Source organism: Porites lutea, chromosome 1, assembly GCF_958299795.1.
Source record: "Porites lutea chromosome 1, jaPorLute2.1, whole genome shotgun sequence".
Classification (NCBI taxonomy): Eukaryota; Metazoa; Cnidaria; class Anthozoa; order Scleractinia; family Poritidae; genus Porites; species Porites lutea.
Genome location: NC_133201.1, coordinates 6,445,949 through 6,469,258, shown reverse-complemented (window position 1 = coordinate 6,469,258; position 23,310 = coordinate 6,445,949). Strand labels below are relative to the sequence as shown.

General features: G+C 40.1%; 2 protein-coding genes across 2 annotated transcripts in view; one reads left to right on the top strand and one right to left on the bottom strand.

The window, feature by feature from the left end:
* LOC140943778 (E3 ubiquitin-protein ligase MIB2-like) lies at nucleotides 1–18,355 on the top strand. Its single transcript, XM_073392890.1, has 19 exons — nucleotides 1–338; nucleotides 1,645–1,816; nucleotides 2,341–2,575; nucleotides 3,283–3,519; nucleotides 4,066–4,176; nucleotides 5,213–5,317; nucleotides 5,734–6,031; nucleotides 7,585–7,718; nucleotides 8,262–8,369; nucleotides 8,813–8,853; nucleotides 9,074–9,230; nucleotides 9,353–9,507; nucleotides 9,959–10,082; nucleotides 11,090–11,302; nucleotides 13,352–13,509; nucleotides 14,620–14,812; nucleotides 15,361–15,487; nucleotides 16,307–16,372; nucleotides 16,988–18,355. Exons 1-19 carry the CDS (start codon nucleotides 116–118, stop codon nucleotides 17,239–17,241), a joined length of 3,111 nt encoding a protein of 1,036 aa, XP_073248991.1. The 5' UTR covers nucleotides 1–115; the 3' UTR covers nucleotides 17,242–18,355.
* Nucleotides 18,356–19,241: 886 nt separating this feature from the next.
* The window catches only part of LOC140938422 (uncharacterized), a 59,961-nt gene continuing 55,892 nt past the window's right edge, over nucleotides 19,242–23,310 (bottom strand). The window contains exons 64-67 of the mRNA XM_073387922.1: nucleotides 23,117–23,304; nucleotides 22,446–22,707; nucleotides 21,385–21,746; nucleotides 19,242–20,816 (exon numbers count right to left, since the gene is read on the bottom strand). Of these exons, the coding sequence (XP_073244023.1) occupies nucleotides 20,560–20,816; nucleotides 21,385–21,746; nucleotides 22,446–22,707; nucleotides 23,117–23,304 (1,069 nt within the window). The 3' untranslated portion in view covers nucleotides 19,242–20,559. The remainder of the gene's footprint in view (nucleotides 20,817–21,384; nucleotides 21,747–22,445; nucleotides 22,708–23,116; nucleotides 23,305–23,310) is intronic.

The following is a 23,310-nucleotide window of genomic DNA, read 5'->3' as shown; positions in this document are numbered from 1 at the left end:
TCGTGTAGATTTCGAAGAAAGTCAAGTTCTGCGAAACGACGTGTTGTTGAGAAAATCAAGAATCTTTTTGTCAAGAATGCTTTCTCGAGGAGTTGAGTCTAGTTGAGAAGGACAAATGGAAGCCGGCTGCCGTGTTGTTCGTGGTCCAGATTGGAAATGGGGGAATCAAGATGGCGGAGAAGGACATGTTGGAACTGTTGTTGTGGTGGGTAGAAGTGGAAGCGTTTCTTCTCCCGATAAAACTGTCGTGGTTCAATGGGATGGTGGAACGAGAACTAACTACAGATGTGGTTATCAAGGAGCTTTCGATCTTTGCCTGTTTGATAATGGCCCGGCGGGTAAGGCGTTATAATTTAAAGCTTCCTGACTCATCTTAATAAACTTTAAATTAGCATCTGTATGGGCGCGCATTTCATCGATAAAAATTCTTAACACCGTGCGATGTGACCGCTAAGAATTATTTATTGCTCATGGAGGTAGTAAAGATTTCCAATCGTTCTATCAAAGGGAAAACGGTTCTTGAAAAAGTTTCCAAGTAGATGTTTACCTAATTAAAGGTTCAGTGTTTACGTTCACTGTGTCCCATACTTATGCTTTCTTCCAAAAATAACTTACAATTCATAATTATTTTTACCAGTCGTTATTTTGAGACAGTAACATCTCTTCCTGAGGGATAATCCTTTACTGTGTAACTTCAATCAGGGAATGAAATGAAGTTTGTCTAAACGCATCTCACTGACACGACAATGAGCAATATTAGACCGGCGTATTGTTGCATTCATGATATCCAAATTTTCTGTAGATATAACTCACATTTTTGTATCCTTCGCAACATTTGCACCGTTGTATTTCATTTCATAACATGGCCTGTTATAGCAAACTTGCCCTTGGCTCATTCATTGATTTTTAGAAACTGAAACATCATGGTTTAAATTTTCAGTTCTTAGACCATTTCCATGTTTAAGTTTTCCCATGATTTGAAACGTGAGATGTTATTCAAGCTTAAATGAACAGAAAGAACCGGAGACATGATTACCTACAAAGTCAACGAATCTTTAAAAAGTGAAGAATTGAATTTTGTCAGGCCTAAAGGGAAGGAGGTTATTATTAAATTGTTGGCTATCATTCAAACTAGCAAAAAACTAAACCACAAACTAGATTACACTGAGGATAGATATATTCACGTAGTCTTCCTGAATTAAAATGTATCCAAACCAGTGTTGCTAATAACAAAATGTTATTGTTAAGCAACAATATGTAGTATTTATAATGAGTGTTTTTTGACGTTAGCCTCAGGGGAAAAAGAAATTAAAAAGACAAGATGAATTGATATTATAATTGCTCATGTGAAAAAACTAATCAAGCATGACTGACAAAATTTTTGATTATTCTTACAACTCTTGTCAAATGGAAAATTACATAGTAATACAACACGCTTTTTTAGTTGAATTCTGTTTCGTAAGACTCCTATGTTGTAGATCCAGCTGATAAAATCTCAAGGATGTTACAAGACTCCTGAAATGCTACAAATCCTTTCATCATCATAGAATTGATCAGTGGACCATGATAATTTCTGTGAAATTACTATTTTTTATTTATAAATTATATCTGTTTAGAAAAGCTGTTAATTGTCTATTTTTCCAGGTGTTGTGCATTCGAATGTGACTTGTAATGAGTGCAAAAAGCAAGCCATTGAAGGAATTCGCTGGGAATGTTGTGACTGTGTCAGTTTTAACCTGTGTAGTTCCTGTTACATGAATGATAAGCATCCACTTGATCATGGTTTTAATAGAGTGGAAGCTCGTGGAAAACCAGGGTAAGGTGGAAAAGCATTGTGGTAAGAATTACACAAAAATTAAAAATACTATTGCTTTAGGTCAGCTGTCTCAAACAATTTTTACATGACATTAATGACCTGTAATGTGTTGGGCACCAGTTCACAGAAAATGACATGTATTGTTTTTGAGTTCTTGGAAAAACTCTGACCATTGATGAAATGCTTCTAAGAAAGCTGGGACTGCATTTGTGGAAATTCCCAGAAAACTAGCTTAGGAGTTAACTGTTGTAAGTGTTTAAATTTTTTTTTTATGGGCAAGGTAGCTGTCAGACATATAAGATGGTTCATATCACCAGCTGGGATAAAAGGAGTGGCTGTAAGGGCACCCTGTCACCTACCCCCCCCCCCCCCTTTGTTTTTGCTTTGGAATAATAATACTGGAAAGATTCCCACTGTTTTAATTTTTTGCATTACAAATATAAAAATTGGACAGTTATGACTTTTTGTTTCACTTGGGCTTATGCTGAAAGCTATCTTTTACAGCTGTATATTTCTTACTGCAGAGTTTTTGTTGGCAACAGACTTGGCAAGTGCAAAGTTGAGGCTAAAGGGATATTTGCTGGTGCACAAGTCATGCGTGGGCCAGACTGGGACTGGGGGAACCAAGATGGAGGGCCCCAGAGTGTAGGTCAGGTGTTAGATGTGAGAGGTTGGGAGCTGGAAAGTTTCCGAAGTGTCGCATGTGTTAAATGGAAACCTACCAGTACAAATGTGTACCGTGTTGGGCACAAAGGCAAGGTAGGGAAATTCAATCTAGCAATTTTTGTGTTAAACAAAGTTCGGCTGGCCTTAGCTTGCGTAGCCTGCACGCAAGCAAGCTCTCCAGGCAGGCGTATTTTTGGGTGGTGAGCAATATAGAACGGCACCATCTTATTGGAAACTTTCAGTACTTGGTCTAGGAATGAGGAAGTTGTATTATTTCTCCTTGAATTTGATAGATGATATTGAAGCAGAATAGTATAATATCCTAGCTAAATGTGCTGATAGTTCCCATGTTTTTAAAAAAATCTTTAATACAGGGCTATTAAGGTTTGTTGGCAGGAGACTTCCCCCAGCTATTAGGAGCATTTACTACTTTTGTAGGACTCAAAAGGAAAATAAAACCAAAAGAGCCTCAGAGCCATTGAAATCCTGGCTTACTTAGTGCATATATTGTACACAGTAAAGTGACAGCCCAGATAATATTATTTTGTTTTCTTTTGTTTATAAGGTGTAGCATTTTTTCGACGAAAGTGTGCTCTATAGCTCTAAATCTGTTGTAATTTTAGGGAGCATCTTATAACCGAGCATCTTCCGGCGATGAAACAAGATTGTGTCAAATTTTTTACTATAAAAACTGTAGCTGCTCATCTTCTTCTTTGTTATCAGTCCAGTTCTCAATTATTTCTGCAACTTTTAAAGTACATCAAATCATTTATATTAAATCAAATATTATTTTAATTCAGGTGGATTTAAAATGCATCACTGTTGGAAGTGGAGGATCTTATTATAAGACACATCTGCCAAAACTTGGTCAAAACCCTGAATCTCTGATCATACCACACTCAAGTAACTCTGTATCAAGATCCACAAGCGATGATCCACCATTTGAGGTTGGTGAGAGGGTGCGAGTTCTCTTAGGCGTGGACACACTAAGAGATATGCAAGAAGGACATGGAGGATGGAATGACAAAATGGAAGAGGTATGTGAAATGTAGCCTGTACAGTCGGGCAATCTGTGAAAACCAGTCCTGTGGTTTGTTCTCTTATTGCTGCTTTCTTTCTTTCTTTTTTTTTTTTTGGTTTATCTAGCAAAATTCGTTTTTAGAAATTTGAAATTTTTGGAAATGTTTTACCTCAGCCACTACTGATCGTGAGATGTTCTTCTTGCCAGCAGAGCTTGCGAAAGAGGCAAGAAATGAAGTTCTCTCACACTGAGTAGAACCTGCGCAGGAGTGACATTTTAGGGTATCAGTTTTCATGCTGCTCGCGTGATTCAGTTTTTGTTTCTTCCCATACAGTGTAAAAGCTTTTCCCACCCTCCCACCCTTTGCCAGTTTTAAAAAATTGTGTTTTAGTTTGGTGGCTGAGTGTATTAAGTTCAGGAAGGTTTTTCTCTTTTTCTTTTGTTTGTTGTAAATTTTCTGTGGTGGTTGTGATTACTAAAAAGCTGTTGCATTGTCGTGTGGCAGACAAATGGCAGTTGGTGTGCGAGAAGTGGATTTTATTAGAAACTTAATATTTTTCAGGTGATTGGCCTGACAGGAACAGTGCACAGAATAACTGAACGTGGTGATGTGAGGGTACAGTACCCTGGGTTTGCCAATAGATGGACTTTCCACCCTGCAGCTCTTACAAAGGTAAAAGTATTAAGACGGAATCCATTAGGAAATTGAGTAATTTTAATTTTTAGGGGATGAAAACCTTGTACCAGAATAATTTAAACAATATCGCTTTCTTTTTTACATCTTTCAAGGGCTATAGATGTAATTAGTTGCCTGTAATAACACCAAAGACTATTTCTCATGAGAGTCCAAGAAAATAATTGTCAAATTTCACAAAATGAGACCTTACAATTGAAATTTTCGGAATTTTACTTGTGTTTTCACAATTCTTGTGAAATTTGACGTTTATTTTCTCGGGCTCCCATGAGAAATAGTCTTTGGTGTTATTACAGATAACTAATAATCTATAGCCCTTGAAAACTGTAAGAAAGACTGCGATATTTTTTTAATTATTCTGGTACAAGGTTTTTGTCCACTGAAAATTGAAATTACTCAAAAATGGATATCTGTCGTGGATAACACTGTCTCTATAACCACCACCAAACAGCGCCATTAAGGTTGTTGATGCTTGTTAGCGGTAACCCAGACAATGGGTCATTCGAAAGTCGTCTCGCCAAAAGTTATGTCGTTCAAACCTAGAGTTATGGAGTTATGCCTCGGCACATACCCACATGACAGCACGAAAACGCGCAAAGCAAGCGCAAAATCGCCGTTACTTCAGCGGCATTTCTTTGTATCCGTTCAACGGAGGCTTGTGGAATTTTTGGCCAGGCCTCTGCCCCAATCCTTTACCTTGGTGTTAGAACCTGTGAAATCTTTCTTTATATTGTATCTTTTATTGATTATATCGATTATTATGTTCCAAGGCTCTATTTTTTACATTCCTCAAGGGTGTTACAGTTCTTGCAGCGAGGACGAGCCCCAAATTTGGCGTTTCCCTGTCATTCGTAAGTCACGTGAAGCGAGCGTACGCTTCCTCCGCCCCATTCCTTCTCCGCTCGCTCGTCCGTGACCTTCTACTCTTGCGATCTCTAGAATGAGAACTTGCTTGCAGACTCTCGTTGCTTCCTCAGGGTACTGTAGATGATGAAGGCTTCGTATTTTCCCTTAGGTTGACGAGCTACACGTCAGTGACAAAGTAAGGGTGATGAAAAACCTCGAATTGGTAAAGAAACTTCAGTTTGGGCATGGAGAGTGGACTGAGGATATGATTTTGGTATGTACATATATTTTACATATGGTCGAAGTTTTACCTTTTATTAAATCACCACATCAACATAGAGTGAGTAATTATTGCAGTTGTTTTGCGCGTTGTTCATTTTGACAACCATTTTATTAAACGCAACCACCCTTCGAGAATGCAGTGTTGGCGAATAAACATTTTGTAAAGATTTATCAGGGTTCGTAAAAAGTCCCGTCCGATAGTTGGGCGAGTAACTGTTAATGCTCACTTTCCCATTAGGGCCCAAGGTAGTCATCTTCAAACCAAATCATTAACTGTCTAAGGCTAAGCAAGAGGTAGCCTCGGAAAAGCAAACTATGAGAGCTACTTGCCGAAAGGACCAGCTGGAATATAAGTTTTTTTCGCGCCGTATTAATTCATGACAAGAATTTTCATCTCTCTCTTCTCAGGCTCTGGGCAAAGTTGGGCAAGTCTTGAAAATTTATTCTGATGGAGATATCAGAGTAGCTATTGCAGGGCAACATTGGACATTTAACCCAGCGGTGCTGGTAAAGGAGTCACCTACAGCAATACCATCAGGCCCACTAGCATCGCCCCAGGCCAAACAAACTGCAGCGCATGGAGAGTTACAGGGAATCTTACAACCATCGCCCTCGTCAACATCGTCTTCTAAGTCTCACCGGCAACACCAAAGGCGTTCATCTGCAGATGAACGAAGAAATGTTCCTAGTTCACAAAGAGAAATAGGTAAAACTTAGAGAAGAAAAATGAAAATTTGATAGTCGGTAGCGTTCAGAAAATATATATGCCTGTCAGCTGGTAAATCAATAACATTTCTTCGCGAGCCGATATACTCTGATAAATACATGTATGGAGTTATATGGTACATCTACGTCAGCGAGTTTTCAATAGTCGTGTTAATGGGAAATGTGAACAGTTTTTATTTTGCGTGGGAAGAAAACAAAAATGTCAAGGTGTACACGGGCAACAAGGAAGTCAAGGAGAACATCCTTGTGAAAACGGATCCTTGGCAACAGCGATATCAGCACAAGTGAATACCGTCAAAAACTGAAAAAGTTTAGCCTCAATCAGCAAAACAACAACTCTGCACGCTTTGCACGTGCATCAAGTTTTTGAGCACATTCCTTTGCCTTCTTCGGCATGGATACGTCGTGAAATTAGGGAGCTTAGGATATGTCTATGCTATACCGGATAGTTTTTCACGTCGACATGAAAAGCTGCCCTGTATTGTAGGAACACCTGTTTACACTGGGCTAAAGGGTGTCACAGAAACCTATCTGATATGTGACGGTACACTGTCAAGGTCGAGGCGGCACGGCATCGCTACTTTACAGAAAGCGCACCGAAATCACTGTTCTCATGTGTCAACAGAAAACCTATCCAGATAAGACGTGGTTTTTGTGCCGGCGCAAGAGCTCTCCAGTATCGTTTAGACATTTAGCCTTAAACAACCACGACGAAGACGTTAACAAGAACGTCGAAAACAACCGGTTTTATGAGCAAAACAACCGTTGCACGTGCATCATGCACAATAGAGCCATTTATACGAGGAAAATAAGATGCGTGTTACATATGACGCGTCCCAAATAAGACGCAAACTATCCCGTTTAAACGGCACATTAAGACGCGTCTTAGCAAAGACGCGTCTCATCGAAGAACAGGTGTTCGGGGCTGTTCTTAGATAAGACGCGTCTTAGCTAAATTTCAAACGACATGTGCCGTTTATGCGGGATAGTTTGAGTCTTAGTTAAGACGCGTCTTATTTTTACTCGTTTAAACGGCGTTAGTGTTTGGTAAATTTCATTGACGTCACTGTACGAACTTTCCATGCGACAGTTCATGGAAGACGTGAACACACGACGACTCCATTCCATCCAGGGAAATTTGCCTTCTTTGAGTCGAAGAGCAAATTTGCGCTTCGTTTTGCCAAGAAAGGTCTTGACAGGCATTATCGTGGCAGAGAGCTGAATAAAAAGCAGCACCAGTGTTATCTTTTGGGACTGTGTCTTTTGCTTAAGAAATAAACTGCCGGTATTCTAGTGGGGTTTTTAAGTCAAGTTAGGAGAAAACGAACAAACAAACAACGACAACAACAAAACGCCGATACAAGGCATGTGCCAGAACATAAAGAATTCTTATCACTGTGCTTCAAGGCTTTTTTCACGATTTTATAAGAACTCCTTTTCTTGCTTTAAAACCGGGCTTCTTTCTCAAGTGGAAATGCAGCAAGTAGGAATTGTTAAAATGTCAATATGACTAGAAAGTTGTTCTGTTTTCAGATGAATCGCTGAGAACACTCATGGATCACCTGCGCATCAATGCGTCAACTGATATAGGGTCTATGATTGTCAGTGAGGCAGGACAGGGACACCACGAAAAACTGAGAGAACTGTTAAAAGCTCATCCAGATAAGGTGGGTGCAACCTGCTCTATTGCACAGGTATCCTCCCTCGTGTTGTCTGTTTACACAAGGCCAAACTTAAAAGGGCTACCGTAAACTGCCGCTTTGCGCGTTTGTCAGCCGAGAACGCATCCTAATCTGGTGTTCTTGTGGCACTAAGGCAGAAATGTTCGAGCTGTGACGGGCGACTGCAAATTAGCTGCCCCTATTAATTTTATCAGGGGCACCTCGGCCGGGAAACTTGACTCCTTTCAACTCGATTTCGTTTCCGTAATTTTTCCGTGAGTGACGAACGCGGATCTGTTTAACAGATTTAACAAACATTCGACTTCTGGAAATGAAATGAAACTTTTTTCGGCGGTGCTTTTCCGTAGCACTATTCACTTTTTGATATTGTAGGACGTGAAATTTGCTGGGGTGCATTTATAGCTTTACGCCTATTGGGAATGAAAAGATCAGTTATCTAACGTGTCCTATGATATGGGGGAAAAGTAATACTACCTAAAATCTTGCCAAGACGCTGTCCATTGATTATTCTTCGGTTATTTTTTTTAGGTGGACATTGTACGATCAGATAAGACTGCTTTGCAGATTGCCAGTCACCAAGGACTCACCCAAATTGTGGAGCTTCTACTTATTCTCGGTGCTAACGTTAATCTTCAAGTAAGTATTATAATCTCTTGAAATAGCGAAAAAATTTTATCAAAGCAGCGATTTAGTTAATCCAGTTGTGATGTACTGCTAGGCTTAATTTCTGCAGTGTTTTCAACAGAGGAGTAAAGGCGCTTTTCATCGTTTGAGCAAGGAGCTTTTAAGTCAGTAGGCGTCCATGTCAACTCTAAGTTTTCAAGCCAGTAGGTCTAAAACCATGTTTTTTTCAAAAACTGATTAATTTTTTAGGAAAATTGGGTCTGTTTTCGAAACCATTCGCGAAAATTTTAAGGAGAGTTATTCTGGATTTCAGGCCTCGATCAGATCCTATTTTCTTCTTTGTTCAAGAACAATCTCTAGCTACATTCTAAGCAAAAAAATCGGATTTAATATAATATTATAGTGTTAAAAAATCGAGTATCTTTCGCTGATCGGGGTTCCCTTTTTTTCTTCAGGACACTGAAGGAGATACAGCTCTACATTATGCTGCATTCGGGTGAGTCCAGACTTAAGGCCGTTCTGTTTAATCTTTCTTTTTTCAAGGAGAGTTGGCTGATTTCGGACAGCATTCATTAAAGATTTTTTTAAAGCTTTTAACATTTCACCAAAGAATGAAGGAAGATTTATAATAAATATAAGGAATACACACAAACTGCTCCTGTTATATATGTTTTGTTATCTCTGGTGTCTTATAAGAATATTTTATTATTCCTCAGAAATCAGTCCGCAGCAGCTGTTGCCTTGCTGAAGGGAGGCGCGGATGGCAACAAACTCAACAAGAACAAATGCTCTCCGCTTCACGTGGCAGTCAATAAGGGATATACGGATGTCGTAAAAACGTTACTAAACTTCTCCTGTGATGTCAACGCACAGGTTTGTTATAATTCGACACATCTTCGTACCCAGGACCTTCTTTTCTTCCAGGACCGAGATGGAACTGGAAGAAGAGAGAGTCAAAGGAGGAAAATTGAATGTGACGTTTTTTTGTTTTGCAGGATTCATACGGGGACACTGTCCTTCACGATGCCATAGCTAAAGACTTTATTGAGATTGTTGAAGTTCTTGTGAACTTCCGCGGCGTAGATTTGTTCATTAAAAATAAGCGAGGATTCAACTGCCTTCATCATGCAGCCTTAAAAGGAAATGCGAGGTTAGTAGCGATTTTTGAGAGTGAGTGAGAGAGAGAGAAAGGCGAGGTGGGGAAGAGGGGGAGGTTGAGGTTTGAAGGAAGGGAGGAGGGGATGGGGGATCGATTACTTGCTTCAGTGTTTACTCAGTCTATTAATAATAATGATAATAATAAAAAAAAAAACAATAATAAAAAACGCAAAAATCAATCAAAAAATTATGATTCATAGGCGAGAATTTGACGATAAACTAACTAAGGAATTTCTAATGATTGTCCATTGCAATTTACAAATTTCAATTCGCTTAATTTTGTTTTCGAAAGACGTCAAGGTAGACCAGTCTTTCAGCTCCTCAGGAAGTCTGTTCCACAAGCTTGCAGCACTGGACATAAATGAGCGTTGTCCGTATGACTGTTTAATTCTTGGCAACTTTAAATTTCTTTTACTGTTTCTTGTTTCCCAACCCTATCACAGGGCGGCCTCCTTGATAGCACAAAAATGCCCAGATTTGTTGAACGTTGTGAAAGAAGACGGTTTCTCTGCACTGCACTTGGCCTCGCTCAACGGCCACCACAGTGTTGTCCAGTGTCTTGTTGAGGTACGTAAATTAACATATTTTCTTTGTTGTGTTCGCTGTAATGGCGTGATTTTGTTGATATTGAGCTGCATTTTTGCTCACACCTTGCCAGCAGCTGCGCAAATATTTTGCAACAAGAGGAAGCTTTTAAACAAGAAAAGAGTTCAACTCCCAAAGGACTGGTTTGGGTCACCAATATGGTCTCCATTTTATTTTTTTTTGACACCAACATGCTGGGCATGGCGTCATGATGTGAAAACGCTCTTTTCTAACTTTTCGAAATCGCTTGTGATCACCATGTCGCCTCTTAAGTTTACACAATCTGAACGGTTAGAAATCAGCGGTGAGAGGTTATTACTGTTGTGATTTAGAGGTTTGTGCATGGTGTCCATTTTTAAGCTTAGAAACGTTTTGCCCGTATTTTGCCGAAAGAGACTGTGTCAGCTGGTGCGCCTACGCACTACATTTATGCGAACTGATTATATCTGTTAAAATTTTACTGTTTTTTTGTAACTGATATGAAACGGAACTTTATCGTAAGCTTGCGCGTTCCAAATTTGTCGATCGTCGGGAATCACTACGACGCCGAATAAAACAGAATAAGGGTTCATGACTTAGAACTATAATATTCTAAGCAGCACATGAATGTTTTAGTGCCGCAATGCATGAGCAATAGAGTTGTAACTAAATTGCATTATTTCACAAATTTCGTGATCGCTGATCGCTTCAACTAATTCTCCTCTTATGACATACGCTGTGATTTCCTAACCATGAAAAGCCTGAATCCAACACTGGAGTAAGAAAAAAAACGAAAAAAACGAACAAAATAAATTGATGGCGCCAGTTGTTAAAAAAGTGGATAACGCTATCCACTAGATAAATCTCTACCCAACGAAAAACGCAATTGGTCTCGCTAGTACTTATCCGCTGAACAGTAAGTTATGAGGTGATCAACGCTATCCAGCGTTTGAACAACCGGCCTTTTGTTTTTGTTGTTGTCACACCACATCTGTGCTACTTTATTACAGGCTCGCCCAGGTTCTGACGTCAACCTTCGAAACGGTCGTCAGCAGACCCCTCTCCTCCTGGCTGTAGATAAGAGACACGTGACCATAGCTAAGCTTCTTTTGGATAACGGAGCCGAAGTCAATGCCCAAGACGATGTTGGCGACTCGCCTCTTCATGTAGTAGTCATGTACCATTCTTTGAAGGTTGGAGGGAGTAATACACCAAAGAAGGAGGTAGGCTTCGATCGGGGGATTGTATTATAACACACAGCAGTTTTGCTTATATGACGCTAACTTTGAGTCAAATCGTGGTTCTTGTGGTTTTTATATATCATTTAATCAACTCTTCCAATTGGCAGTGTTTTTCCGCATAAATGCTTATGTTGGTACCACATAGAAAACACACGAAGGGTAATGGGCAAAATTCTGGTGGCAGGGAAGCGCTTAAATCTAGGGATAAGGGGACCAGGAGAGAAGCCCTCCTGGGGGGAGACAAGATCGAGTGGTACCGGGGGTAGCCACCCTGGACAGGAGTCCTGATCAGTCTCCGGGGGTGAGGCCCATATCCCCCAGTACAGGAACTGAGGGGAACCAGGAGGGGTGGCCCTCCTGGGTGGAGTACAGATCAGGTGGGACCGGGGGTTAAGCCTTACTGTGGGGTAAAGTGCAGCCAGGGGTTGCACTTCCCTGCCACTCCTTTTATTTGGAAGCCAGACAGCAGTTCATATCCCCGGAACCTAATGAAGGAATGAGACCTAGTCGAGTATAACACCATAATATAAACGATTAATCTTAAGGATACATATATATATATAGGGGAATAAGGTAATGATCTGCTTAAAATACGTTCTGGTCGTGCTAAATACTGCTACTCTGCTACTCTGCCAGCCAATATTGGAATATGCTCCTAGAGGTACTTAGAACTGTGAATCATTACATGTTTTCAAATCAAAAAATTAAGAGCATTAATAGATAATAAATGCTGCTCCTTTGTAATTAGTTTTAATTATCACTAGGTACTGTAGACACACTGTATAAAATAATTGTCTTGTTTCTGCATTATCTTAAACTAGTACATAATATATAGTATTACTTTATTCTAATTACCATTGTCATTTATATTCTATTTGTTTTTGCTATACCTTCGGAGATATGAGCATTAGTTGATGCTATCTTTTGGAATTCGAAGTGAGATAAAGATTTTGATATGATTTGAAATATATAGGGAACATAAGAAGTAATCGAAGAACTGAACAAAGGTTCCAGTCAGAACAAAGGGGTGGGTGGGAGGGAAAACACGCTGTTGTGAATGAACCGAAGCTCTAAACGAACTGACTGGGAAAGGACAGTGTACGGCAAAAAGAGGAGCACACGTGCATGATAAGCATGTGATAATATGAATGGAACCTTTGTGGAGTCTAGTAATATATCATGCTACATTACAGTGGACTTTGCCAAAGAAGAAGGATACATTGTAATCAAACAACTACTTAGTGTTCATTGTACTTTGAACTAGTATCTACCATTACTGAGTACAAAAGCTTATACAAATGTTGCACGTTGTGTGACATAAGAACCGAGATATGATTGTTGCTAGTATGTCCTAAGTGTGCCTTCATAGGGCATCATTCTCAGGTTTATTAACAACAGTTTATGCTACCATAAACTTGAACTAAAATCCCACTCAATTAAGGATCCGGTAGTTTCCCTCATGGTTGCCATAGGTCAGGAAATGGTCAGGGAAAAAATTCTTCAAGGTCAGGGAAAAGTGAAATTTTAAGAGTTCATATTTATTCTTCTCCCTCTTTTTTACTACTGTTTTGTAACATTAAAATTCTAATTTTACAGACATATATGGAGGGGATGGCTATGAGGGTAGGGTTGAGCCCTCATCAGGTCTGATGATGTGTGAAACTGTTAATTCAGTTGGTCAGAGAAATTTTACATTTGTCAGGAAAAAGTCCGGGGAAAGCCAGGGAATTTTCAAAACCTCTGGCTGTGGCAACCATGTCCCTGTCCTCTAGTACACTTGACTTGAAATAGTTGAATTAACGATGGTAAGGTTTAAAACGTGTGTTTGAAGTCTGCGTCTTTTCATGTTATTTTCCAGCGTTTTTTTTTTTTTTTCAAACTTGAGACTTGGTTCTGCGTTTTATCCACTGCCATAGTTTCTCCCTATTATTTGGGAATCAACATACATTATTTCCTCGAATAGGAATAGGAAATATAGGAGGTCATTTTACAGAAATTTACCGCCAGGTAATTAAGAATTCCGTTTTTCAGTTGTCAACCAGTGAACCTACGTTCATAATAACGAAGTTACTGATGGATCATGGCGCTGACATAACACTTCAGAACAAACATGAGAAGACACCAGTGCAGCTTTGTAGAGATCCAAGGCTCAGGGAACTCATGGTGCCTAAAGATACAATGACAGAAGAGTAAGTCTATTTTGGCAAACGGCGGACGCATATACATCTGCATATTATTGCAAACTTCAAGCAAACGCATTTTTTTTATTTTGTCCTTATCATTTCTCAGTTTGTAAGTGCACTGTGATTGGACAATTTTGCGGGCCGTATTCTATTGTACAGCCTGCTGAATTTGAAAGTATTCCTCCCCGTGCGCCAAAGTATCTTCAAAGAAGTAAGAGATACAGTGGAAGCTCTCGTGGGCGGACACTCTCGGGACGCGAAAAAGGTGTCCGTAACTGAAGCTGGCCGCTTGCGGGAATGTAAAAATACAGAGTTTGTTTGGGAGTTGAGAAAAAGGGGGTTTTGTGAAGGCGGCCGTAAGTAGAGCAGTCCGCTTACGACAGCGTCCGTAAGGACTGCTTCCACTGTATCTTACTAACCTCATTTTCTAGATCAGCACTGAAAGTTACAAATCCTTTGTAAGACGCTTAATCATACAGTATGTGTCGCTCTGGCGTAAAGAGGTCTAACTGAGTACGAATACAGTTATACCCCTTTAGGGGGGCATAGAAAAGTGTCCGTATTAACGGGCTGTCAATATTAAGCGCGTTGAATTTAGAGAAAATGTGAGGGCTTTCCTTCCCCAGAGGCAAAGCAAACTGTCCAAACTGTATTTGGGTATGCGACTGTATTACAACTCTTTAAGTAACGCAGTCAGAGTGACATGCAGAAAACGACTTTCTGACGTACTAACATAGACCTTGCTGATAAAAAATGCCAGAAAACATTAAAATGTTCAATAATTTTGCAGCATTCTCCCTTTCTTTCGAGAATACATTTACGTTTAACCGTTTTTCCGTCGAGAAATATAAAATGTAGGAGACCTTAGCTTATCCTTAGACTTATAAATTCTGCAGAGGAATCCACAGCATGAAATTGGGTGAAATTTTTTATCAACAGCCTCCCTTAGTGCCTTGCTCGTGTTAAAACGGCTAACGAAAAAATGAGTATCTCATTATGATCACGCGTGCAAAAGAAAACATGAGTTTAAGATACTAGTGAGATATCACGTCGTTAAATACCTTAATGGAGAATGCGATAAGCATGACAATTATATATATATATATATATTTTTAGCTCTTCACGGGAAAACTCTCAAGCACAGAAAGACGTCTTCTCTGCTGCTACCTCGTCGGTGGAAGTTGCCATAGTAACTGACGTGAAATGTCGAGTATGCGGTGTTCCAGCGGATGCCAGATTTGATCCATGTGGTCACGTGATAGCCTGCGTCGATTGCGCTACTATGCTGAAAAAGTGTTTTCTTTGTAAGGTAAAAGGCTTTCATTTAATGCCTTACAAAGTCTTATATCTCCAGATTCGGAAACTGCTCGTAATGAAGAGAAGACCAACTTTCCCTTTGTTGCTCAGGTGATTGGCTAGGTCACTGAAAGATAGCTTACTCCAATTAACTATTTTTGAAACCCCATGATACACTCTCTTCTTCCACCAAATTTCGATAAAGTATTCTTTTCAAATGCTCTTGAGAATTTGTAGTCCTCCTTAGAGCTTTGGAAAACAACTGAATGGTTAATGCAAAAGTTTGGGTGCAAGCAAAGTGATAATAATAATATTGTTGCGGAGGATTCGAAAATAGAGAATTTAAGTTACATCGTTTCCAACACAAAAGAATACAATACAAATAAGTCGAATCATTATAATTTCGTTGCGGAGTGAACACCTATGTCTTTCTATTAAACCAAACAGACTTCTTGTTGTTGACTTTTTTCCAGACACTCTCTCTTAGTTAAATGACATTGTAGATGGACAGGAAAAGAGTCGTGGCACACCGTAAAATTTTATTTTATTTTGTGCTTTTAGGCTGTTGTTGACTCCTTCAGCAAAATTTCCCAGAAAGGTGATGATGAAGAGTCGCAGTGTATAGTGTGTTCAGACGAACCCGCTTCCGTCAAGTTTGAGCCCTGTGGTCACGTTATCGCTTGTCAAGGTCAGTATTCGCCACTTTTGAGGGGACTGGAGCCGAAATGTATCCCGCAATTGTTTCTGGGATAATTACTGGGGAAGCCCTGATCAGCTATTGGCCAATTTTTTTCCGTATCCCTAGTAACAGTCCCAGAACTGAGTCTTTGCCAGCGTTAGCTCGTCCCAGTTTTCTCGTTTCTGAATTGTCAAATGATTCTCGGTAAACAGTGTCACCGTCCATTTGATCAGCTTCTCGAGAACTTAACGTAGTTTCTGACGATTAAGTGACATGGGAACGACATACTACCGGCCATTTTTGATTAAGCGGCAATGTTTAAGGAGAAGATCGTTGTTGATCACTGCTAAGGTTGAAAGAGACAGAGCAATGTCCAGGGCTCGGCTCGGTTCCGTTGCGGACGTGATGTATTTAAGATTATGTTTTAGTTCTGTTCAGTTTGTCTTTAGTCTTTAATTTAATGGTTATTTTCCTTTGTTTTGTGTGATGTTGACGTATGACAGTGAGTCGTAAACAAAAGGATACAGAAGTTGAAACCAAGGTTAAATCTTAAACCACAATGAATATGATGTCCATAGTAACAGTACAGCAATATAGGATTCTGGGGAATTTTCTACCTACCCCTCCCCTGACCCAGTGTTAACACAAACCCCTCACTTAGGGCAAAATGTTTAGTTGAGGAAGAGGTAGGTGGGTAGTTTCGCAGCATCCTTTCCTCTTTGCCTGTAGTAAGTTCTAGTTGTTGGAGAGAGTTTTACTTTTTAAAGCGACCACTGTACTTTATTTCACGTATTAAACCGGTGTTTGTACTGAACCTTTTACTCCTAGATTGCGCTGCGCGGATGAAAAAATGTTTAAAGTGCAAAGGAACTATAACAAAAAAAATATCCAGTGGTGAGTTGTTCATTTAAATCTGCGTTTGTAATAATTAAGGGGAGGTTCACCTTAAAGAAAGAAACAAAACAAAACAAAACAAAACAAATAGCATCATGAATTGAAACAAAAAGGCCAGTTTAAAGCAGAGGATTCTACGGCTGTCGGTTCATGTACAGTCGAACGTTCCGCTACGGAAACTTCTGTACTGCCGAGAGATCAAGGAGAGTGGTAAATTACACTTCTCCGTGACGATTCTTAATTTACTTCGACCTGTTATGGGAAGGACTATTGACAGACTTTTTATCCCCTTTCTTTGAAGTAGGTATGTGTCGACGAAAGCTCGCGTTTGAAAGGAACTTAATTAGTCGAAATCAGTCGTACTATTTTATCACAAAAGGTCATTTTAATGAGCCTTTAAGCAGTCTTGAAGAGCTTTCTGAACGTTCTCCGAAAGTTGCAAACCGCACCTGTATATTTCCTAGATTCCCGAAGACTTCCGAAGATTTCTCAGTCGAAAGTTTAACAAGGAAGGACCGAAAATGTGCCGGTTTTAGGTCAAGAGCTTGGGTATTAAACCAACTTGCTTTCTAAAATAAATACTCAAAAAACACCTTCCCTGTTTCGTTTTCTTAGAAGCAACATCCGCCCAACCTTCAGAGTTGACGGCAAAAGATGAAAAATACCTGGAAACGCTCCATTCACTCCTATCCCTTCAGGCGCATGTCAGGGAAATCGAGGATGCTAACATGTGCGCCATATGTTTGGAAAAACCGCGCAATGTGGCTTTCTTGTGTGGACATGGCACGTGTGTTGAATGTGCATCTTCGCTGGAGGTTTGCCCCATGTGCAGAAAACCCATCGATAAAAAGATTACGTTGTTCAATTGATGTGAACGTGAGGTCCTAGTGACCACTTGGTTTTTAACGCAGAAGTGAATTTCACTCTCTTGGAAATGTAGGGTGTAGCGCCGCCTTCGTTTGTCCATGTTCAGGGAACATACCGCGCTATTTAACTGTGAGGGGAACAGCATATTTTTTGAGGCACTGGGGGTTACATGGTTTGTGTGGAAAACTGAGTGCTCGTATAACTAGAGCGTTCCGCTTTTTGGGTGCATTTGAAATGTGTGAGATAACTGGAGGTTTGTTTTGTTGTTCAAAATGCCCATCAAAAAAGAGCTTATAACCACCCACTAAGTGGGTTTATTTTTTGCGCTCTCAAAAAGCCTACCATTCACCGCGACCTCGATTTTTGAATAGTATCTCAGGCGTGTTACAGGAATACGTGTGGTAAGAAAGCATTATTAGTTTGGTTTTGCTGGTAAAAGCCAACTGCTCGTGACACTGTATAAGATAGTAAATTATGTATCCATGTGGAGTGTTGCATGCCAGTTCACAGGGATGTTGAATTTTGAATGCTACGTGCTGGGTCTTTTTTGTTTTTGTTAGCTACACTAAAATGAGAATCTGGTTTGTCAGATCTAGCTTTGATAAATTTCATCCTGTCAGTGACATAGTTAGAAGATCTTTCTTGTAAAGAAAGCAATAGATTAACTGAATAAGTTATTCCTTATCAGGTTGGTTATGTACCAAAATATCGTGGCACTTTTCTCCTATAAGATTTTTATCTTAATGGTAATTGCCGTCTTCGAACTGTTAATACATATCGGTATTTATCCTTCTATTATTTTCTCGCTGTCTTATATTATTATGGTGCCATATCAGAAGTTAGCTAATCAACAATGATACCACGAGCGCGCATGCTATTGGTTGAGAGGGTAGTTAGAAACGTAAATACCTCTTTTGAATTAATGAACTTGTGACAAATGCAATGCCGGCCAACACCAAACAATGTACGCAACATTTTGTTGATTTTGATAATTTTAGGAAATTTGAAATCAGAAGGCTGTCAAACAAGCCTCTTCTTTTCTTGCTGATACCAATATTTGAATATCATCCATCGACTAAACACTAGCCTGCTTAACAGGCGGTTTTTTTTTTTTTTTGCGTTATTTCGGGCGAGCGAAGGTAAGCGCGAAGCGTTCGAGGAGAACCAGACACGTGCGATGGGGCAAGCGCGCAGAAAAAATAACGCCCTTGTCTCGCGCTCCTCGCTCGCTTTGCGCTTGCCTTCGCTCCCCTGAAAAACGCAAAAAAATATCTCCTATTATGCAGGCTAACTAAAAACAAAAGTGCTCAAAATTTACAGGTGTCGATGATGCATCGATTCTCAGTCTCCCTCGCAGCCGTTGTTGTCTCGTCACGCAACGTCCCTCCTACATGGGAGACTACGATTTTCTTCCAGATATAAATATTTCTCTTAAAGGCCTAACTTCGGCTATAGTCGTGCGATGTAACAGTCGCCAAACAAGTGTATAATTTATCTACAAAAGGAATCTGAAACTAATTACGGTTTGCACGTGTGTTCACGAGTGGCCATGATTGGGTAACGGTTCAGGGAAATACCAAAATAGTCTGTGTGGGTTTGTAGGTGGTTGAGAACAGTTTCCGAAAATAAAGATATCTCGTACAAAACATTGTGACTTCATTTATGATGCATTATTGTGTAGGCTGTTGTCGTAAAACGGGGAGAAGGCCCGCGGGATAATCTAATAATGTAACACGAGAATTTGTGTCTCACGAGTTCGCTGAAAGAGCGAAATACAACAGAGACTGGTTTTGTCTGTGCGCAACCGATTATGTAGAGGACATAGAATCTCTGTTTATGTTCCCCCGGCACCCACCCCTCAAACCCTCCCCTCCCCATAACCCCTCCCCAACTGTTTGTGTTGGTAATCACGTGCAGAAGAGCTCTGGGGTCGGGGATGGCGCATTACATTAAGCAAGACCTAATTTTAGCAATTGTAATAAGAATTTGTACACAACAAACCGAGTGTTTTAAAATTTATTTTCACATCAAAAATACTCTATGATCCATTTGTCTTTGTTCACTTGATTACAGTTGTATAGTTGGAAGCTACCATATGATATAACCTCCTTATTTCAATTGAGTACATCTTCCAGGTAATTAGTACATTGCATTGCGTCTTACAGCTTTCAAAAAAGTTGAACAATGATAGAAATCATCAAGAGCACGCACACAAGACAATGTGAAAGGAGTACGCAAGCTTGCAAAGCAAAGCTGAATTATGCGCCATTTTCAAGAAAAAGGATTACGAGAATAAAAGAGGTTCGCACAGTTTCAAAGATGTTTTAATCATACTTCTAGCCTGTGTTAGCAAAACGACTATCCATTTATTATGGAGGCAAAAAGAGACACAAAAAAGCGACTTAAAATTCCTAGAATTACCTCAGACGCTACTCTTTACTTCCCAGTATTGTGATTCATTCGTCATTTTATTTGCTACTTGAAATGGGACGCGAGGGGATAGAAAAAACTCTCTTGTGAAATCCTTCTCCTGCACTCGGTTTCTGACACTATACGAGCAGGGAGTGTGAAGGTCACCAAAATGAACCTTTTTTCCCCTTTGAATCCCAAAGTGACCAGCATCAGTTTACTCCCAACAGTATCAACACACAATCAAAAGAAAAGGTAATGAGAATTTTTGAAATGATCACTTGAGGGAGAAGTCTGATCTTTTCTCAAATTCTCTCAACCAATTCTTTAAGTAAATGTATTGAAATCAGTTTGGAGAATTCGAATCGGAATAGTGGTACTCAAATTTTACTTAAATCCCCAATTCCCTGAGACTGACATTTGTCGTTGAATACCTATAACACTATTAACAACAATAATATTATCTAAGATACTGGACTTGTCGAGGTTTTACATCGACCGAGCTACTGGCTGAGCTGGCAAACAACACAAATCAAGGTTTGTTTACAACAGCCTGTCTACCATTTAGAGAAGAAATAATCATTTCATTGGCTTTTAATTTACTAAAATTAAGATTAACATCTGCATTCGGGGCCTTGAATATCCGACAAAGGGAAAGCCCCGTGATTTCGCTTCTTCTCTTAAAATAATATTTCCTGCAAACAGTAAAGGTAAATAAGATCCACTACTGCTTGCATCAACCCCTATCGACATCATTTACTCGGCTTCAACAACGACAAACTTTGTCGTTTTGTACATTGTAAAACTAAACTGTAAACGTAGCTGACTAAAGGTATGGCAGCTACAAATAGTCGTGTCCCTCACACTGAACTCGAATTTAAACAAAGATCTAAACTCTATCGGCCAAAGGTCTACACGTTAAGATGTCGCTTTCTCTTCTTCCTCTTTTTTGATTCGCTTCGCTTTCTCTTTTTTGTCACGTGACCAATGACTTCCATCTCGCTATCTTCGAGGCCCGGGCCTGCTTTGAAGAACGTCTTCTTGTGAGGATAAGGAATCTTGGAGCGAATGTGCACCTTTTCAGGGACCTTAACGAAGGATTTCTTCGCGCCGTTTACATTGGATTTTGAGGCATGATGCCTCGGTATAGAGTGGCGAGCTACGGCTTCTGAAAGAGATAAAGAAAATACAGTCAAACGTGTACTGGACTGTTTTGGGACGCTATTATTTACTTTATTGGCTATGACAGCTGCGAAGGGAAATTGGTTCCAAATTCCTCCCCCAAAAACATTCCCATAAGGCAGTTCGACACAACACCGACCCAGTCTTGAGCGGAGCTGGCGGAATATATATTTTTTTTTGGCTGCTTTTTTTTTCCTTTTGTGACTCTTAAAGTAAGAGATGCTACCGCGCGAAAGCTGCACCGCCGTCGAACAAGGTTCCAGCGAGTTATTTCTAAAGGTTTTTTGGGTTTTCCGCGAGTCTGTGTTTTAAACCAGACAATCTGCAGCAAGTCATGTCATTTGGCCGTTTGATTGTACGTGTGTCAAGGCTATATAAACACGGTACTTTACATTTCGTCCGTTCACGTAAAATAAGCTCAGTAGCGCAGTCTATTACGAATCCCACTTTGAAAGCCTTGTAGTAGTTTGTCACCAAGAACACTGTAACTGCTTTATGGGATGTGATAATAACAATTAACTGTAGTAAAAAAAAAAAACTAGAAAAAGCCATACCAGTGCTTTGCCGGTCGATGCATTTAGCTGGTTCCACGTACATTCTCTCTTGCGCAGGCTGGCAACCTCCACACGATCCACCGCACTCTCCAACCACAGACAGCCCATCGTCGGTCTTTTGAACATTAAGCAGCCGCTTTGGAAGCTTAGGCGTACCCCAGGCCTCCCACTCTACATCCCTACGCATGCGCATTCCCGTGCCTGACAAATCAATTTGGAATTTACCCTTGTGGCATTTGGAGGCCGCTGAGAAGCAGTCTCCCGCGCGGCCAAATCTGACTGGGTTACCCTCGGTCTTGGCGAACTGGTAATCATTTCTGTGTATAAGACCCGATGTAGGATCGATGCGGAGTTTGTTAAACCTGAAAATAATTTGAGCGTCAAGATCAGCAAAAGAGTTACACTATCGATGCATATCAAGTATGACAGGACTTGTCAACGAGCAATTAAGATAATTAGCATAGAAAAAACTTTTGCGCTCCATAAGTCTGCACAGAAAAAACATGTTTTCCTGGAATTTTTTTTAAAAGGGAGCTCTTGATGAGCTCTACTTAATCATCTAAAAATTGAAAATTTCGAAAAATGATGACTTTTTTACCCTGGATGATACCTTAAGATATTCAAACTTTCATCTTGTTTATTCCGTTTGGGCATAGTTAATAGAGTGGAATGGTTATGAAACCCGTCAGACTCTTTGGTTATTTGTTTTTGTGGACTTGACGGTGAACAAGATTCAATACCATTCCTAACATTTTGATCTTACTGACCAACAAAAGCGTCGCATTATTATATTCCATTACAATTTGTGAGCAACAACAACAACAACAAAAAGGTTTGTGTAACTGCAGCACTGTTGTGTCTATCTTTGATGTTCTCCGCCTTTCATAACCAGTCTCCTCTATTAACTATGGTCTGGGTTGACAATTGATTCGAACTACAGTATCAAACAAACAAACAAACCAACCAACAAAACCAGGACTGCTTATAACAAAAGTGTCGAGAAAGATGAAACGGTCATGACAAATGTATGGGACAAAAAAGTTACAGTTTTCTTTCTATACCTTGTTGTTCCCCAATAATTCGCGGTCAGCTTTGGTTCAGGGTTGATTGAGCCCGAGCAGGTCTCAAAGTTGAGCAGCCTACCCCGGTGAAAACTGGCGAAGTTTTTGTCAGGTCCTGCTGGCAGAGTGATGTACTCACGGGGAGTGGCAGTGTTCATTCCGTGACAGTACAGTCGTACTGGATCACAAGAACTACTCATTTGAATGACGTACTCGTCGTCTTTGAAGCCTGGCCACATTTTCTTGACCTCGGCACAGCTCCCTAGATAAGATAAAACGCTCGGTTACCTAACTATAAAGAAGGTCTCAATGGGGTTATGTTTAGTCGTAAAACGAAGGATATATGAAAGAATGAGTGTATTGAAAGGAGCTGTGTGACGAATTTTTGAAAGTTCTTTGCACAGAGTGAACCCCACCTCGCTTTTCCGATGAGGTGTTACAGTGATATGGTAATCCCTATGTTTTGGGCATCCTCATTCCCAAAAACCCTAGTGGCATGGGCATCCCCTTCTCATAATACCTTAGCGATTTGGGTCAACTTTTTAGACATAAATGTAGAATAGTCCCATGGTATGAACCTTTAAAATCTATTATAATTCTACTGGAAAACAATTTAGTCAGGTCTGATGTTAGCACACCGACGTTTTGCAACTATGCTAAGTTTAACTTACTTGGTATCTTATACTGAAGACTTGGTTTCAGTATGGGAGTCTCCGAAAGCACTGGTGACGTATTGGGACATTCCAGGGTGTAGCCCACTGAGAGGGAATCCCTCCTTTGGCCTTCCTTATGCAGGGCCTCAATCCAGTAATACTTCCCAGCTTCCAAAGGAATGTACCCTGAATGTTGGTACGGCATGCTAGAA